The sequence below is a fragment of the Podarcis vaucheri genome (assembly GCF_965113315.1).
Source record: "Podarcis vaucheri genome assembly, chromosome: 4".
Taxonomy (NCBI): domain Eukaryota; kingdom Metazoa; phylum Chordata; class Lepidosauria; order Squamata; family Lacertidae; genus Podarcis; species Podarcis vaucheri.
Genome location: NC_138762.1, coordinates 28,035,429 through 28,054,716, shown reverse-complemented (window position 1 = coordinate 28,054,716; position 19,288 = coordinate 28,035,429). Strand labels below are relative to the sequence as shown.

At 44.1% G+C, this 19,288-nt stretch overlaps 1 protein-coding gene across 1 annotated transcript; it reads right to left on the bottom strand.

Annotated features, from left to right (window-relative positions):
• Positions 1-642: 642 nt before the first annotated feature.
• Positions 643-18,685, bottom strand: PDX1 (pancreatic and duodenal homeobox 1). Its single transcript, XM_082220345.1, has 2 exons — positions 18,197-18,685; positions 643-1,959 (listed from the first exon to the last, which is right to left on the bottom strand). The coding sequence occupies exons 1-2, from the start codon at positions 18,627-18,629 to the stop codon at positions 1,562-1,564; spliced, it is 831 nt and encodes a 276-aa protein (XP_082076471.1). The 5' UTR covers positions 18,630-18,685; the 3' UTR covers positions 643-1,561.
• Positions 18,686-19,288: the final 603 nt, after the last annotated feature.

The window sequence follows — 19,288 nt, the reverse complement described above, 5'->3', positions numbered from 1 at the left end:
CCAGCCAGCAGGTAAACTTCCTGTTTCCTTCTGAGCTGTGACAGACTTCCTCTGCATGTGACTAGAGGTGGGCATGGCCTCACCTGTGCAGGTAATGACAAAAGCACAGGGCAGGGTCTCAATCTCTCTTTTTTTACTACATGCATCAAAGAAGCAACATTTGCTTAGCCAAAGATGCCCTCTTGGCTTCTAGCCAAGAGAGGACAGAGGGACAGTCTCCTTATGAAATAGTTTCCAGGTGTATGTTACTTTTCTAAGCTAAGTCTGCCTTCTGGGATCCGATTGTGAACAGAATGTGAGTAAACTCTTTTTATACTTTTATAGAAGACTGTGTCTTATCTTTTATGAGGGAATAAGGGGGAAATACCAGAACAGTTATTACAGAGGCTTTAGCGAGCCTGAGCAAACGCATCTGCTGCAAGTTTAAAAAGGAGAATATTACTCTGCTAAATTGTGAACTTGTTTACACAAGTTGGAAAGGCTATAATCAAGCAATATATCCTCTCCTGCATCCCTGAACATTCCCACAGGAAGGGCCTCAACTAGGCATTCATGCATCTGTGTTGCATACAGAAGATTTCAGGTTCAGTCCCTGGGCATCTCCAGGAAAGGCTTGCTTGAATAATATAGATGGGCCAGACACTGTTAGCGTTGCAATCCCGTAACAGTTATTGCAGGCTGCTGGACTGAAAAAAATATCTTGCTACATTTCCAACCATCTTTCCTCCAGTGAGCCCCACACTCCAGTCACCAAACATGTGTCGTGTCTTCCTTGTTTACCAGGGAATGATATTCCCAATTCCATTCTAATGCAAGGAGTCTAAAGGATGTCCTTATACTGACACCTACATAATTTCCCCCAATGTCTGAATATTTATTAATATAGAATAATCTCTTAAATATCCAATTTTCAAAAACATTTTAAACAAGCACGTTAAAAAAGGCTTCTTAATTGAGATTGCTTTTTAAAAAAATGAAAAGAAACAAGACACTAAAGATTTGAAGGGGGAAATACTCATGTTTTCCTCCCTCCCCTCTTTCCTTAGGTCATGGGGCAGGGAACCTTTAACTCCAGATCCCAAGAGCTCCGGCCAGTATGACCAAATGGTCAGGGATTTTGGGAGTTGTAGCAACACCTGGAGGATCCCCCGGTCCCCACACCTGAGAGTTCCCTTCTTTTTGCGCCTGCCCCCGCCCAGGGATGCTGCAGTCTACAGCAGGTCCCCTGGAGATGTTGTGGACTACAACTCCCATCATCCCTTTGGTGGGAATGTTGGTGATACGGGCTAGCGCTGATGGGAGTTGCAGTCCACATCTAGAGGGCATCAAATTGAGTTAGGGCTCACAGTCCAGAACATCTCAAAGGCATCAGGGTGGCTGGAGTTGATGGGAGTTGTAGTCCACAGCGACACCTTGAGGGCACCATGTTGTCCCTTCGGACGAGATGAGACCAGAGACCTCAGAGGGCTTATCTTGTGGGACGGCGGTGACAGACGTCCAAGACAGGTGGCCAGATCTGCTCCTCCTGCGTTTCCCGCAGGCTCCGGAGCCTGGGCTTCCTTCACCGTGCGTCCTGCTGCCGCCTGGGCGAGGCGTCGGGGCTGGAGGGGAGCAGTTCCACCGCGAGCAGGCTGGGCGCCGAGCGCTCCTCTTCGCCCTGCTCTTTCCCGGCCAGTTCCCCCGACGACACGGCGCAGTCTTGCTCGGGCTCCTGGCTGCTCCCTCCTCCGCCGGCGCCTCGCTTCTTGTCCTCCTCCTTCTTCCACTTCATCCGCCGGTTCTGGAACCAGATCTTGATGTGCCTCTCGGTCAAGTTCAGCAGGACGGCCAGCTCCACCCGGCGAGGCCGCGAGATGTACTTGTTGAAGAGGAACTCCTTCTCCAGCTCCAGCAGCTGCGCCCGCGTGTAGGCGGTCCTCGTGCGCTTATTCTCCTCCTGCTCCACCACGAAAGAGCCCCCTAGGAAGAGGAACAGATCAATGAGAATCGACCCAGAGGGAGGCACCGCAGGGAGGGCGTTGCCGTGGGTGGCTCGTGAGGACTAGAACCTTGAGGCGGCGACGACCTGGTTCTAACTTTTCTTCTAAGACAGGGTTTCCCAAACTTGGGACTCCAACTGTTTTGGGACTACAACTCCCATCATCCCTAGCTAGCAGGACCAGTGGTCAGGGGTGGTGGGATTTATAGTCCTAAAACAACTGGAGACCCAAGTTTTGGAATCACTTTTACCAAGCACAGAACAGAGTTAAAAAGGTGATAGATCTAAATTCCTCGTGGCCCTCTATCTTCGGGAAGGCGGTTTTCTTTGTTTTATAAATCCAAGGAAACCAAAATCAGCTGTTCCTAGGATAGCAAGGAAATGTCTAGCAACCTGATCTGTGTTGATGTGGTTGAGATTCCTGCACCGCACGGGGTCAGACTAGATGACCCTCGGGTCCTTCCAACTCTATAATTCTGTGTGTAACTCAGGTAACCATTTGGATCATAATGCACCTCACACAACAGCCATCGTGGCTCTAAACAAAATTTCAGCAGAAACAAGTCTTAGAGCAGTCCTAAACTCGGCCATACAGTACAGAGTTGTCAGCAGGTGAAAGACGCTTCATTCGGTTATTTCTGCCTTTTAACCGATTATGCCTTCCAGTAATCACCACCGCCGCCACCATCATTATCACCACCTGCCTTTCCTCCAAGGAGACCAAGTCACACGACAAAATATATGAAGCTGCCATTACTGTAAGTCTGACCACTGGCCCAGAAAAACCTGCGGGATAGCTTAGTCGGTAGAGCATGAGACTTCTTAATCTCAGGGTCTGTGTTCGAGCCTCACGTTGGGCAAAGAGATTCCTGCATGATCGCAAGGGTTTGGACTAGGTGATCCACGTGGCTCCTTCCAACACAACAACTCTATGATTCAAAACTCAGGATTTCCAGGGTTCCAGACAGGAGCCTGATTCTAACTTCGGACCTTCTTCATCCAAAGCAAACACTCCTACCTCTGAGCTAAGGTTTTTGCTCTAAATCAGGGTTTCCCTGTGTCGCTGGCTGTTTTTGGACTACATTTCCCATCACACTTGACCACTGGTCCTGTAAGCTAGGGATGATGGGAGTTGTAGTCCCAAAACAGCTGGAGACAAAAGTTTGGGAAACCCTGCTCTAAATAAAGCCCATCGTTAAAACTTCAGTCTAGATGCATGAAATAAACAAGGAAGCGTGAAATAAATCTAATGAACAGAAGGCTCCTTTTCTCATATGCACCTGCCCAAACATTGATGCGGATGCTCTCCTGAAACTGCCTTCCTTACTGGGAACCCGAGGTCGTCCTTGATCCAGACCCCCAGGCTATGGACCTGCCTTCCCCTTCAAATGCAATCTGCCCGGACTCTTAAATAAGAGTTTTGCTGACAGGTAAGACCTTGATTCCACCGCCAACATCACCCAACCTTTGAGAGGAATGGTTTTTCGCGCATGCTGTACTTCGGTCCTTTTAAAGCGGTTTGTTGCGGATTTTAATTCTGTAACAATATTCTAACCTGTCTGGAAATGTTTTAATTGTCATGCTTTGCTGTGGCATGTTACCTAAAATGTCGAATAAATAAACCGATAGAAATGCCATTTAAAATATTGTTTGTTTCGTTTTCTGTTTCAGTAAAACCGTAGATAGGGTTCTCTCTCTGTGTGTTTTATGTTAAAGCACTCCTTCGGTCTTTAAAATTCGCCTCCACCAAGCACAAACGTGACCGACAACGTTTGAAGCACGCCGAACCGAAACTGAATAAAACTAGGAAGGAGCCAGCAAGAATTCTGAATATGGAAGACCAGAAAGGGATTAGCAACTTGAACTATACCGGAAAGAAATGGGAATATAATGGTTGGTCTTTGGGGAAGGGCCGTAGCTAAGGCGTAAGGTCCGACGTTCAGTTCCTAGTATCTGCATGTTAGGGCTGAGAGAGAGACTCCTGTCCGTAAACCTGGAGAGTCGCTGCCAGTCAGTGTGGACAATACTAAGCTAGCTGGACCAATGAATTGGCTCAGTAGAAGGCAGATTTTTACTGAGGTGGCCATCTAGGGTGTTCAGAAAGCGTGGTGTCTCCAGGACTCACCAAACCACAAATGCTATTAAATTATCATACACGAAATTTTTGTCATATGTAACAGTATATATATGTATATGTATATGTATGCATATATATATATATATATATATATTTGCTTTCGTAGATATATATATATAGTCAATCATTAATGAATTCGCCCTCTCTCTCTCCAGCCTTTGAGTAGAAAAACTTAACATTCTTCGAAAAAGCTGAAAGTTATTACAGTGAAAAAATTAAATTCTCGCAATATTCTAATACTCTCCACGGCAGAGACGGTCCTATGACTTCTTAACGCTTCAGTGATTCATAAAGTTGTCCATTTTGCTTTGGGTTCCAAAAAGATCAGAAAGAAGACTGCAGAAAATATAGCAGTGAACTGTAAGGGAGACGCAGAGATCTAAATAGAGACCATTATTTGTGGCACGACTCTCCTTTTGCTTATATTTATTTTTGATTCAGATTTGTCTTGGCCAATGGCTAGTACAATAAAGTTCTTTGGATTGGATTGGAATATTCTAATGCAACTTTGTCATGTCAAGCCATATTAGGCATAAAGATCCACCTGTCATTTATATACACTCCGAGGAGACAGAATTAAGTTTCTTCTTCGCATCATAATGTTTCATTTCCAATTAGAAGGCATGCAATTGGATACCGCTGTGAAATCCAAGCTAAATTGGAAGCCCGTCTCCCAAAAGAACCAAAACGTTTTGCACAAGGGCCCACAACAATGTATACACCGTACATTCAAAGCACACTTAAATCACACACACCCAAAAACCTTCGAACTATAGTTTGCTAAGGGCGCTGATAACTGTAGCTCCGTGAGGGGTGAACTACATTTCCCAGGATTCTTCGTGGAAAGGAAATGTCAGCAGCTGGTCCCTTAGGACAAGTGGGGCATCACCCCATCAACCCCAACCCAGCCCCCACCTGTCTGCCTTCTTACCTGCAACCAGTCTTTGGAGAGGTTCGGGTGTCCGCTTCCTTTTTCTTAGTCTCAGTATCCCTCTTGTAAAACTCAACCGGAATTAAAACGGAGATAAACCTAGAAAGTGTTGGCTCTGCCTTTCACTGGCTTGGGCTCTGCCTACAGTTTGGGCTGGCTGCTTTCTGCCCACAGCACAATACAACCCATCAGCTACACCAAGATTCAGGTTGTCTGAATTGTCTCTAACACGCGTAGAGCAAATTGGAGATGGGGTCGTTTGCGAGCAAAGAAAGCCCAGGAGTTGAAAAATACCTGTTGGGGCTGCAAAAATTGAATTAAGTACTCAAGGGCTGTAATACTGATGTCTGGGATAATCCCCACTGAACACAGTAGTAGGTGTTACTCCTGGTGAAATGCGCATAGGATTGCGCAGTGAGACGCAAACTTGGAACGGTCCATTTTTAAAACTAAGAGTTAAGCAGCCTGCGCATTTGCGTCCATCTGTGCTGTACTACTAAAAGGTAACTTTCAATATACTTGAAAATTTGTCTCGTGTGGGCGGGTGGGTGCTAAACCTTTCTGAACGTCAACTCTTCGCCTCCTTTTTAAAATTACAGCCGAAAATCATCACAGTAAATAAAACCAAATCAATACCAAAGTCGTGAACAGATCGGGTCCCTAAGATGTGTTTTTGTCTTGTTAAGAAATTTGTGGGGCGCCCGTGAGATGCAGCTGAGGACCTTCAAGAATTAGCTGTTCTCACTACCGAGAACATCGAACTCACTATTTCCCTACTTGACAGAGGTCTGGAGTAATTTTTGCTGCAGCTAGATTTCTAGGTCCTTTCAAGATTTGGGGAGCGGGTTCTTCCTAAGGAAGGTATTTCCAGTTTCTAAAGCAACCCACACTGAACTCACCAACCGTCAATTTATTCAGCCATCCAGTTAATTAATTATATTTATCAAACCTCTCAGAGGAGGACAAGTTTTCCAGATAACTATACAATAAAGCCAATATAAATACCGCACAGAAAAAACTATAAGCGAAAACAAATCGGATTCTGTTTTTGACATTTCAACTCTAATCGCTAATAAATACTATTTTTACTGCTATGTTTAGAAAATCTGGGGTGTTATGCCCCCCCCGCCCCCAAGCACCTATCAATGAAATTCGTGGGACATAAAAAGGTATGCTTGTGTTCACTGAAATCAATGAAATTTAAGAATGCCCAGTTTTTCATTGTTTTGTCATAGGATAATTCCACACACATTCCCGTTGTCATCTTTCAGGCATATTGGAAAATTACTTCGCAACACAGGGGAAAAAACTATGAATAACCCGCAATTTCCTCTCCCATATCAACTAATAATATTAGCAGAGCTTTTACGTTACCTAAACAAATCAATAAACTTTAAGCCACTTCCCAACATTGGAACTGGATGAGGATTACAGCCTAAGTAACATTGATTTCGTCCTTATTCTAACCTATTAATTGATCCCAGCATTTCTCTAGTTCTTTGGCTTCACAGTTCGGGTGTGCAGTTTATTAATTTTAAGAGATTAATTGTTTATATAGCCGTGGAAATAGACCATCACCTCAAAACTTGTTTGGAATTTTTTTTCTTGGCTGGGATGGAGAGTGGGATTCCATGGGATTTTGCTATCGTTAAACTGGATTTCTTGTATATAAATCGGTTGCCAACCTAATCCACTTTACCCTGGCAAAAAAATCTCATCGATCTTACGGTGGTGGTAGTTCGCAAGAAACGTTTTGATCTCCCTATTCTCGGATTTTTTAAACAGCTGAACAGTGCGCCGAGGTACACGCACGCAAAGCAAACTGGATTTGATTGACTGTTGATCTAGTGAATCCTGATATATAATAAACCCAATCTTTTTAACTCTTAAAATAATTTAATACCGATCGATTGGCATAGGATAGGGCTCCACGATTCTAAGATTTTGTGCACATACTTGGGATTAAGCCCCCACTTCACCTAAGTCTCCTAATGTATACGTATTGTGGGAATCGCTTTCAACAGAGGCTGTTCAGCCAAAGTTGTGCACTTATAAGGCTGCACTCCAACAAGAGCGTTAAAGAGCATGCCCGGCACCGATGCTGGGATTTCCTTCCGAGTAAACATGCAAAGGATCTGCGTATAAGAGCCACCAGGATCGGGCTGCGCGTCGCAACAGGGAAATTAAGCCCGTGCGTTAAGGCTGCACAATATTACGCTTAAGTGGGGGTAAGATCCATTTAACAGACATTTATTTCCTGCTTAACTTTCATAGGATCTGACTTTTCATCTCCTCCCATAATGCACGAAATTTCTAAAGTGCTTCAGTTCGGCCAGATCCTGCCCTAAGACGGTGCTTATGGTAACATTAGACTTCTAAATTTGGCCTCCGAGACAATAGGTAGGAATATTCCGCTTACCTTCTAAGATCTGCAAGAACCGAAGGCGGACTCGGATGTTGTTTCTGGAGAAAACAAGCTTACCATGCAATTGTAAACCTGGCTACTCAGAAGTAAGCTCCATAGAACTCAAGATCACAGTGCTCTTTCCTAAACTCATTTGTATGATATCAAATTCTGTTAAAACCAGTGGGGTGTGTTTTTCTTCAAATCCAAATTAAGTATATTAGCATCCTATTTGCTTATCTGTAGTTGAATTGTTGTAAGGTCCAAGAACAGATAAAACAACATGGCAAAGCTATCCCTCGCCGCCCAAGATCGATTGGACTTTCTGCCAGAGTAGGGTGTCCAGGATTGGACTGATAGCCAATCTAATTTGTAAGAAATCCAGTTTGACTTGATCTTGAAAGAGCGGGCAAACATGTATGAGCTTGTTCACATCCTCTCAGGGTAACCCCATACCCAATGTGGAACCGAAGTGAGGACAGTAATTCCCTTCGACGTGTGATGGAAATTGATATCCTGTTTGAAAGGTCCTTCCAGTCATCAGACGTGAAAACTCGTATATTATTTTAATATGCCGTTTGGCCCCTTTCTTTAGGCAAGCGTCATTGCCTTCAGGCAAGCGTCAATTCAGCCAAAAGTCTATCAATTTCAATGGAACGTCGATACTAACTTTTACTGATCCAACTGCCCCTAACGATACAAATTGCAAAAGCATTTTGTTGGAAAATACTCAAATTCTCCCTCCAAATATCCCTGAAAGCTGAAAACAGAATTTCAGAAAGACTCAGGTTTTTGTGGGCTTTTTCATTTCAGCTCCAATTGGGGCCGCTAATCTTGCTATTCAATGCACATTTCCTCCGAAGTAAGTCCCACTGTGTTCAGTGGGGACTTGCTGCGAAGTAAATGTGTTTAAGATTGCCGCATAATGCAGTTGACATCAGGAGGATCCATCAGCAGCAAATCTTTTAGGCGTTTCTTATGGGGAACCCTTGCTTGCTCCTGGCTTACTATTGTTCAAAGGTATCGAGCGTTAATTCCGAGGCTGATAGTCTAACTACCTTGGCATGCTACTCGGCCAACCTGTTTCAGTTTGCAGCAGAAACTTGTGGAAAATGCTCCATACCTCTGGCTTTTCCTTCCATTGCTTTAGTTCAGGGTTTCCCAAATTTGGTTGTCCAGCTGTTTTTGGACTGCAATTCCCATCATCCCTTGCTAGCAGGACCAGAGGTCAGGGATGATGGGAATTGTAATCCAAAACAGCTGGAGACAGAAGTTTGGGATACCCTGCTTTAGTTGATGAATGAATTGCATCATTCAAGTTGCTTTGGATGGGAACTGTGCATCTCCATGGGTTCCCCTACATATCAATAATGAGCAAAGCTGAAAGCAGGTCCTTGGTCTGAAATGTTCCAAAACCACAGAGGATAGCAATGCGCTTGAGCACAACTTCTTAGCTTTGCATGTATTCTTTTAACAGTTATATTCCTCACATAGACAAAAACACAAAGCTGCCACTTTGAAGAGATAAAGGTAAAACTTTTCATGCTGTGGAGATAAATCCTGGAAAAGCTGCAGCTGATTAATCACGTCTTCCACCCACCCTCAGATACTTCTTCCTTAGCCCCCAGTTCCCTTCTGTCAATCAGTATGTCTCCCCCACTTTGATACCTTTTGGGAGTGCTCAACATGTTGTTGTTGAAAGCTTTGTCTGATGACTTACTGGCATGTTTGTTACCTTTCTTGTATATGCACATCAGCTCAAGAAATCACAGAATCATGGAGTTGGGATATCAGGGGTCATCTAGTTCAGCCTTTACCAAGCCTAGTGGACTGCAGATGTCTTGGATTACAACTCCCAGCAGTTTCTGACACTCTCCAAAAACGTCTGGAGATGACCAGGTTGGTGAAGAATGGTCACATGCACACCATACATCTAAAGCTCATTCAGAGCGCATAACTTTGGGACCCAAAAAAATAAGAATCCTGGGAACTCAAGTTTATGCCTCTCACAGCTATAATTCCCAGCACCCTTAAACTAGGATTCTTTAGCAGTTGTCCTTTAAGTAACTCTAGTTGAACTCCCAGCTCAAGGCAGGACCTGCAGTTCAGAATTGGCACCTGAGTTGCCATCACAACATATGCAATATATTAGGGCTTTTAAAAGAATATCACACCACAACGCTAAATCCACTAATCTCTGTTACTTTTAGATTTATGAACAGTTTAGTCCCTTGATTTAAAATACTTTAGGTAGAAATCAGTCCCACTATTTTCTTGAAGATGTTTTCAGTTAAGCAAGGATCAGGCTCTTGGTCCAGAAAAAGATAAAGAAAAAGAAAGCAAACCAAAATGGGGTTATGATTTTAGGAACTCTGGTACGATGGTTGGAAAGCACCTGAACAGTCCTGCAGGCAAGAAGCACAGGATCTTCAAAGGATATTGTCAAACACTAAATTATACTATATGTAAATAAGTGAGTGACTAAACAGCCATAAATGAATCTGTTATGCCATTCACTTATTTACCTATAATATTTACTCTCTTTATTTGCAGTCAACATATCATTATATAATATTTATTAGGAAGCATGAAATAAATTTCAGTCAATGGATAGAATGTTTGCCTCAATTACCCATTCAGTTCTGTTTATGTCTGCTCAGAAGGATCACTGAGATTTATTATTATTATTATTATTATTATTATTATTATTATTATTATTATTATTATTTGTATACCACTCTATACTTGTAGGTCTCAAGGTGGTTCACAAGATAAAATCACAATATAAAACCACAAAATACATCATCAAAACAACAACAACCCAATAACCCCCTCTTCCGGAGAACAAGTCTTATTTAACTCAGTTGGGCTTGTTTTTGAGTAGAGATGCATAGGATGAGGAATTTATAGATTTTGAAGGGGGAGGCATACTGCGTTTTTAGATGTGCAATATGGATGATACCCAATCATATCATTCATTGATTGCAATGAGTCTGTTCTGAGTATGACTAATGTTGCATATCACCTTATACATCTCAGTAGGGACCATCTTGGAAGAGGTATAATCAGGGATATTTTGTCTAGGAAAATGCTTGTCATCTGTGGTTTTTGTAAATAAAATAATTTACTTTTTTAAAAAAGCAAAAAGGCATTATTATTATTTTAATTTGGGATGTTTTCTCAGTTGATTTTAAAAGGCTGTAGTCTGCTAAGCAGACTTATTTGTGAGCAGGACCTATCAAACGCAGTGGGACTTCCTTATCAGGATTGCACCCTTAAGTCTGAAGGAAGCCCTAGATATTTCCTGTCTTAACCATGTTGTCTGAATAATTGAATGTGTATACCTGAAAAATCAGTATTTTGGTTCTTGGATGAGGGATTAATGAATTGCTCACACCACTTTATGGGTTGACTTCTGTCGTTAATAAATGCGCAGAACTCTGACTTGTGTGTTTATTTTAAAGGATTGCACTATACAACTTGCATTTTGCTTTCATTTATAAAGTATCTCCAGATCCAGTGAAAGTGAAGCAAATTTTCAATCCAGTAAAAAGTAGCTGGGCTGGATCTGAAATGAATATTCAACAACGAGTCTGGTTTTGCCACTCAGGTTTGGAATGGAAAAAAGATCACTTTAGAATTCAATTTTATGTTTGAAATGTGATGTTTGGGCCTTTGAATTCGTGCTTATTGGCAATTCCTTATTTTTTTGTATGGGTGTCCTTTGTCAGCCATCAAATGTGAACCTCAACTGCAGCCAAATCATCAAATGTTGTCAAATGAGAAATTGTTACTGCATTCCAAAAAGGAGCAAATATAAAATATTTTATATTTCGTCAACACCCAGAGTGTATTCAATGTTAACAATTCCAGGATAGAATTTTCATAGGCACATTCATTTCAGCTTTAACAGGACTACTGAAAACAAAAAGAATGATTTCTATTGTATACGAAATATACCGTGAAACACCTCCTACTTTGAAATAACATCTACTTTGTAGGCTAGTTTGTGCGTCAGCTTTACTGTGAGACATATGGATTATATTGCTTCATCTTAGTTTTTAGCCGCACTCAAGACCTTGAGTTGGATTCAAAGAACCAGGTGGCAAGATTCTCATGCCCAAGGGAGATCTGAATCTCACGTTTCTCCTCCAAAAAGCAATCCCCCATGTTGTGTGACGAATATATTGAAAATGAGGGAAAATGGAAAAGCACTTTTTGATATGATATGGACTGCACTACAAAGGGGAATTATCCAGAATCTTCTTGGGCTTGGAGAAGTCAGTATGTGCACCTGATGTGCGTCTTTGGGTCCTGCCCTTGGTGGGAAAGGGGAGATATAATTGCTTTAAAATAATATTATGAGAGAGGCAGATATAGGTACACACACGTCGTCCCCCCCACAAACACACAAAATTATATCCACGTTAAATGCATAGGGCGCATCTAGCGCCTAGCACGTCTCACTGAGCAAAAATACTGTGTTTGTGTCTTTACGCATTATCTTACGCTGACTACGCATTACATGCTTAAAACACAACTAGTCCGTTCCTTTTCTCTATCTGGATGGAAGCTGCTTTGAAGGAAAATGCATCAAAACGCAGTATTTCCCAAGGAACAACAGGAGAGATATGGTTTGTGGCTAACACTTTATACACACCGCTTCTCCAACCAGCGGTGGGAGCGCGCTTCATGCGGAGTAAACAGAACTGTGTAATGCGCAGTGGTTGGAACGAGCTCTGGACTGATCCCAGCTGAAGGCTGTTTAGGCTGGCTGCAATCCTAGCCCCACTTACCTGGGAATTCGATGGGACTTACTTCTAAGTAGACATAGTTAAGTCTGCACCCAGGTTTTCTACGCTGCTTTCAGTGGCATTTCGAGCGAAAACTCAGCGTGCAAATGCTTGAAACGGATAGGAGCTCCGTAGATTTCGAGGGCAATTGTTGCCAGAAAATATCCCTCTGATTCAGCCTAATATAGCGACAACTCTGTTAGATCCCCTCATACACATCCCAGACTTTTAGCCGGTGGGGAAGGGTAGATCACAAATCGTTCTTTCCCATTAGGAATCTCTTGAGGATAAAGTTGTGTAATTAAGTATATACCGTCTAAAGAAACTGCAGAATTACGCGCATACCGGGCGCGGAGCACTCGGGAAGATTTCGTATTTTCTTTTCATGAGGAGTGTCTAAAACGGAAAAGTTAAGGACTTCGGGCCCACCCGATTGTCTCCGAGTTAGTGTTACTGTTTGGGGGATAAAACAGCTTTTTGTTCCCAGCGCTGTTTCGATGGAGAGAGCGCTTGCTTGGAAGTGAACATGGGCTTGCAGCCTTAATTCAGAACCTCCTTTGAAAAGTCTTCAATCTATTTTACAGAGGTGGTAAATCCTACTGAAATCGAGGAGACTTGGTCCCGAGGAAGAATTTGTTGGATTGCAGCCCTACGCAACAAATCTGTACGCACTTACCTGGAGATCTGCCCCATTGAACTCAATGACGCTTACTTCTGTGTAAACATGAATAGGATTGCATTATAAGAGTCTTGACCCGTTGACTCAAGCCTAGGTGGTCAGGCTTGGGCTTCAACTCCGGAGAACGTACTTGGCTCAGACTCCGGATTATTTTATGAGGCTCATGCTAAATTACCATCTTTTCCCAACCTGCTATTAATTTTTCCAGAGGGAACGGGAGAGAGGGAGGAGGATCAAGAAGTTGTAGTTTTCTTTGCCGTGGTGATCAAGGAAGGGCAGTTTGGGGAACAAGCTGTGTCTGGCTGCACAACGTTATCGGCCCTGCGCCTTGCGCGCTCCAGGTCACGCCTTTCTGCAAATATTGCATTAAGGGCTTTGTTCCACCAGATAGCAGACATGGGGGCAGGGGGATCCCTATAAAGTTCTTAAGAGGGGCAACAAATAGACTTTCTCTTGTGGCCACTGATCAGATCATGTCGCTGGAAAACAGCGAAAGTGGGGGATGGGTAACGAAAGAGAGAAAGGCTCGAAGCTAACAAAACGGACAGATCCGTAAATATTGACATCGTTCCAATTTGTAAACCCGTGTGAAATCAATACGAAGAGTGGAATTAAAAATCGTAGAAATAGAATGAGATGTAATAAGAGAGGCTTGTGGTTCCCTTCAGGAACAACAGAATTATTGAGGCATAAGCTTTCGCTGACGAGGGTTCATTTTATTAGATGTATGAAACGTATTATATTTGGAGAAGTGGGGAGACTGAGAGAAAATTATACACGCGCGCACCTGACAAAATGAGCCTCAGGACAGAACGCTGCAATACATCTATTTGTGCCATAAGACTCGTATAGTACAACCCTATGCAGGTTTACTCAGAAATAAGCTGAGCTCAAGGGGGCTTATTCCTAGGAAAGTGTACATAGGGCTGCCGCCTAAGGCACCTCTGAAAATCTGGAATTGAGAAGTAGACAAGGCCTGGCGGTTGGCAACAGCAAGGACACACAATAATTCTGTAACAACGTCCGCAGAGCTCTGATGGGTCAGGCGAGAGGCTCACTCTGTTCGCGCAGTGGCCAACCAGGTGTCTAGGGAAAGCCCGCGAGCAAAGGCCCCAGGAGCGATTCCCAGCACCTGGCATTCAGAGACACATTGCCTCAAACGTAGAGGAAGCTTGTACAGTGGCTCAAAACAACACTTTTGTTTTGGAAATCAGGGAGCTGTTACAATCGAATTTAATGTACCAGTTTATGGATGCGTTAACTCCGAAGCAAGCCCCATGCCGGTCAGCAGGCATTCCCATTTAATTGTACGGGGCCGCAACTTTGTAGGGGTTTACATAGATCCTAACGCAATATAAATGGGAGAGGGGGACCTCATGGATTTAAATGATACAGTATTTATTTCAAAGTAAGGCGGTTCTTAGGGCTTATGCCTTAATGGTTGTAGGTAGTTAATGGCAATGGCGCAGGGATCTCTTCCAATGAGAAAAGACTAAGAACGCCTGTGAAGCCGTGGGCTCTTTCCCAAATAAATTCGTTTAAGAGCGAGGTGCCAGAATATATATTATTTATTATTTATATTATTTATTATTTATTCAGTGTGCGTACGGCTCAAAATAGCCCAGCTAGACACAATTCAAAGCTGCGGATGGGACTGTACGGGACTGCGGATGGGACTCCACATCAAAAGCAGCCAGGGCGTCTCTGAAGTAAGATGAAGGTTGGTCACCTGGGTCCAGGTAGGAACCAGCCATAGGCTGTCTAAGGAAGGCGCCTTCCGGCTGGCAGATCTCCCTTTCTGGATTCCTACCAACGTGTACACTTTAAATATAGAAGCACGGTTTTTTGTTGTTGTTTTTTTTGTATCATACTAAAATACTGACATGCTTTAGAGCGGGGACATTTCTTTTGTACCATATTTTATTGTTAAGAGTTCCGTTGAAACAACTGGGCCTTACTTTCAAGTCAATAAGTTTAGATTCAGAGTGTGAAGCCTGAATCTCTTCTAATCGCCTTTGGAAGTACATTCCGTATGAAGATCGATCATGGACATTGGAAATAAGCCCCACTGGATTCAGTGGAAGTCACTGAAGAGAGGATTGGAGCTTTAAACTATGCTGATTCTGTTCCAAAACGCGTGCGTAGAACTGGTGCCCAGAAAGCGTCATTTGTTAGGGTGCAACGGGGCAGGCGGGCCCTACGCACTTCACGCAGAGCAAGTTGCGCTTCAGGAGTCCCTGGGCAGCGCGATCCTGCTGGGGCTCTGGAGCCCAATCCTGAAGCAAGTTAAGACTTATCGCCAAAATTAACAGCGCAAGGATACGCCTGACAGCTAGGAAGCAAGGCCCATTGTGTTCAACGGAGCTTACTCCCTAGTAAATGTGCTAATGATACCAATCCCTGTAAAAATCAATAGGATTTAATTCCATATCGATACGCATAAGTTGCGGGCAGCCCCTCTCATCGGTTTCTGTATAAGGCCCCGTCCACAACAAACCGTCTAAATCCGGTTTGGTCCTGTCGGCGACACTGAGAATAAATCGGTTTAAACTGCAATCTCTTTTTGCACTTTCCTGGGAATAGGCGCCAGACTAATACTTCCGACTAAACGTGCAGAGGATTACACTGTAAAGGAAACAATTTCGCCACCAACAAGAGTCTAATCCTCAGCGCATTAATGCAAAAGTTCCACGGCCGTCAGTGGGGCTCGCTTACTACTGGAGTGCAGAATCAGTTTCCACTTGGCTTAAGTCAAGAGGCAACAGCTGAACGGTTCGGTGGGTTGCCTTTCCAGGGTTCCGCTTGCAAATCTTTATGGAAATGGTTTCTGGCAATTTATCGCTCCTAATTCTCTGTTTCCATATAGGGTAGCTTTGCTCCCCGTGAAGGTAACTAGGCTAAGTCGAGGAAATTAGTTGGCATGCTCTGGTTTAGATCCTGTTATAACTGGAGCAAACGCCGGGGCAGGAAACCCCGCTCCTGCATAAAAATGCAAGATCTCCGACCTGCCCGAAGTCAGTGAAACCAAGGCATTTGGAATAAAAATTATTTAAATGGAAAATAATTTCCCCTTTACATTTCTTCTTTCTTTCCTTTTTGGAGAACACGTAGAAATGTTTATCAAAACAAGTTTTCTAAAATTATTACTAGACTACTTTAAATCCAGACATAGTGGCTTGGATGTCTTAGCGGGGTTAAAGTGGAATAAGATTACTGATTTCTCCACCTGCCGCAAGAGAATCTGAACATAAAAGAAAAAACCGAATCCTTTTTAAATTTTGCTGAAATTTGCTGTACTCAATTCCCAAGAACCAGTAAGGACTTGATTACGATTGAGGCAAAAACCCCGCCAAGTATGTCTTAATAATAAGACAAAAGTAAGTTTCACGGACTTAATAATATTTCTTAATAATAAGACATATTCTTGCCACTTTTTCCAGGAGCTCTGTGAGCAAAAACGAGAAACTGTCTCATGAAGGGCGAATACTTTTGAAGAGGTAGTCTGGGGAGACACTTTTGCGGACTGCAAGTGAAGGGAGCTGAATTTGACGCACAGTGGTCATAGTGTGAGGTGACTCGCATCTTTGGATCTAACTTTTAGCTCCCAAATATGTTGGTTTTCAAAACAGTAGCAAACCAAGCATCGGTTTAGATAAGGTCAGCTTTAAGTTCTTACTCTCAACTGAACAGCTGATTCAGTGTTTGCCTTCTTTGCTGTGTAGGATTATGGCATTACAGAAATAATTTTTTTGCCCCAATATTAATTGCCTAATAAATTATTGTTGGTAGACTGTTGCGTAGCTCTAAGGCATCACACGCTGTAGTAAGGTTTTCTATTGTAGCAGGACCAGGTTAATGGGGCACCTTTGTTGTTGTTTTACAAGTGGCCTTAATCTTAATGATACTCTACTTGAGTCTGGGATTCATTTAATCCTATATATACATTCCTGCTCAAAAGGAAGCCCACTTGAATCCAACATAACAGTTTCCCGGACAGGGCTGGCCCAAGACTTTTTGGCACCTGAGATGGACCCCAAAATGGTGCCTCCTTCCACACCAGGGAAGAAGAGGCAAGGGAAGAGCTACATCAGGAACAAGTGGGGAAGAAAGGTTGACATTGGGACCTGCTGCCCTGTGGATCCTGCCGCCTGAGGCGGTCGCCTCACCTTGCCTCATGTGTAGGCCGGCCCTGTTTCCAGGTAAACATATAATACAGGATTGTAGTCTTAGTTCTCTCCCTTTCTTGGTTGCTTCCTAATTACATCAGAAAAGTGCAACCAGGGATCCAGCCTAATGGTTTCTTTAAAGGCTGGCCATAGGCAAAATATATTGAAATGAAAAATGCATGAAGAAGAAGAAGAAGAAGATCATCATCACATACAGATTGCTAGATGCTGTACAAATATAAATCTCTCCCTGGATTCCCAAGACTGGGTCTGTTGTCATTAAAGTGACCCCCAGTTCCAGTCAGGAAATGGAAGACCTTCAACATCCAGAAGCATTGCTGTATTAAGACTGAGTAATCACTGTGCTTTTAAAGCACACACAGTCACAATCCTGGGAACTGTAGTTTATCTACAGAGCTACAATTCCCAGCACTCTTAACAGCCTAGAGTTTTCAGGGGTCTATGAGGAAAGCTATGTGTTTTATATGTTTGATGTGCAGCAGTAACTCCCAAAATGCTTGTGGCACCTTCAGGACTCACAGATTTATTGTGAAAGTTTGTTGTTAGTCCTTAGGGTGTCCCAAGACTCTCTGAAGATTTAACAACCAGAAGAAGAAATAATTCCTGCCTGCCATGGGGTGGGATGTAGAACCCTCAGCTTGGTTAAGTATATTTCAGTGGCTATTATTATTATTAATTCCCCAGCCACTCTGGGCGGCTTCCAGCACATAAAAACACAATAAAACGCACATTTTATTTCAGCGGCACCTCCTTACCAAGTGTGATTGCAGTCTTTTGCACGCTCCCCTTTGGAAGAAGCCCCAAATGGGGTTTTCTTCCCCGCCTGACCACCCTATAGGGTTGTGTTACGAATGCATTTATGGGATCAAGTTATTTCAAAGGTGGTGCTGGTTGTCGTTATCACCATCTTTCGCCCCCACCCTTGCCCAAGAGAGACTGAAAGAAGCCCATTTCTCCGACTTGGCAGTCAGGCATAGAGCCGTGCACACGTTGAAAGCATAACCCCGACCGAGACGCCGCGTCTTGCTTCAGCATGGACCGAGAGAGAAGGAGAGAGGCCAGAAGAAGAGAGGGGAAGGCGTCTTACCCGTGCCAGCCCACTGTCCCTTCCAGGCGTGGGATTTGGTGGATTTCATCCAGGGAAATGGCAAGTGCACTCTGGGCTCGCCTAGCACCCCAGAGTCCGCCCCATCTGCAAAGGGGAGCGCTTCCTGGTGCGAGTGAGGCAGTTGAGAGTGGTGGTGCTGGTGGTGAGGGTGGTGATGGAGATGTGAAATGCCTGGGTCGTCGGTGATGGGGGGCACCTCGTAGGGGGAAATGTCCGGCGGGCTGCCTTGCTCTAAGGCCCCCAAAACACTCGGGTACGGGGGCTGCTGCTGCTGCTGCTGCGGTTGGGGCTGCCTACCCATGTACAGGCACGCGGGGGGGCTCTGGCTATAATCCTGCGGCTGGGATCTCTGAAAGGCGCACGGCTCCTTGAAGAGCTGGCTGGAGGCGTAAAACTGGTCCTCGCTGTTCATGGCTGGAGGAGCCACCGGGGCGAGCCGCGCACAGGCCAGGGCTGCGCTGCGAAGCCTTTGACAGGTGCGACTCACCTGCGCCCGCGGCTGATGAGCCCCGAGGACCAGGACATCTCGGGGAGCTTTCCCATTGGCTCTCCGGCAGGCGCGTGAGCCCGCCTGGCTGCCCCCATTGGGCGGAGCCTCCCCAATAAGAATCCGCACTTGCTGAAGCTTAGAACCTGAGAGTTTCACTTTCTTGAGGTGTGTGAGTGCGCGCGCAACGTGGTGATAGTAGCAATTGTAGTAACAGCAACAGCAGCGTCCCCTCCCCAATAAACTTCATTGTATTCGCAAGACATTCACCTCGTGGCTGTGCTATAATTGCAGCCGGCTTGGAGCAACAGCCCGCCCCCCCCCCCCCGGAAAAAGGGAAACAGTAACTGAACCAAGAGTGTCCTCGAACATGTACAAAGAGCTTTCCTTCCTGGATAGCTAAAAGCATATTTTGGTTTAGAAACAGGAATGTTTCAGATCGGAGGCATGAGTTTTAGTCTCTGAATTTCATAGTCTTCATAGCTCGGGCGCTCTTTAGATGGGGTGTATTCATTAATTTCAAAATGTGGCAAGCCCGCTTTGCTCAGTTGTGGGGGGCGCCTCTTTCTTATTCTGCTGAGTGG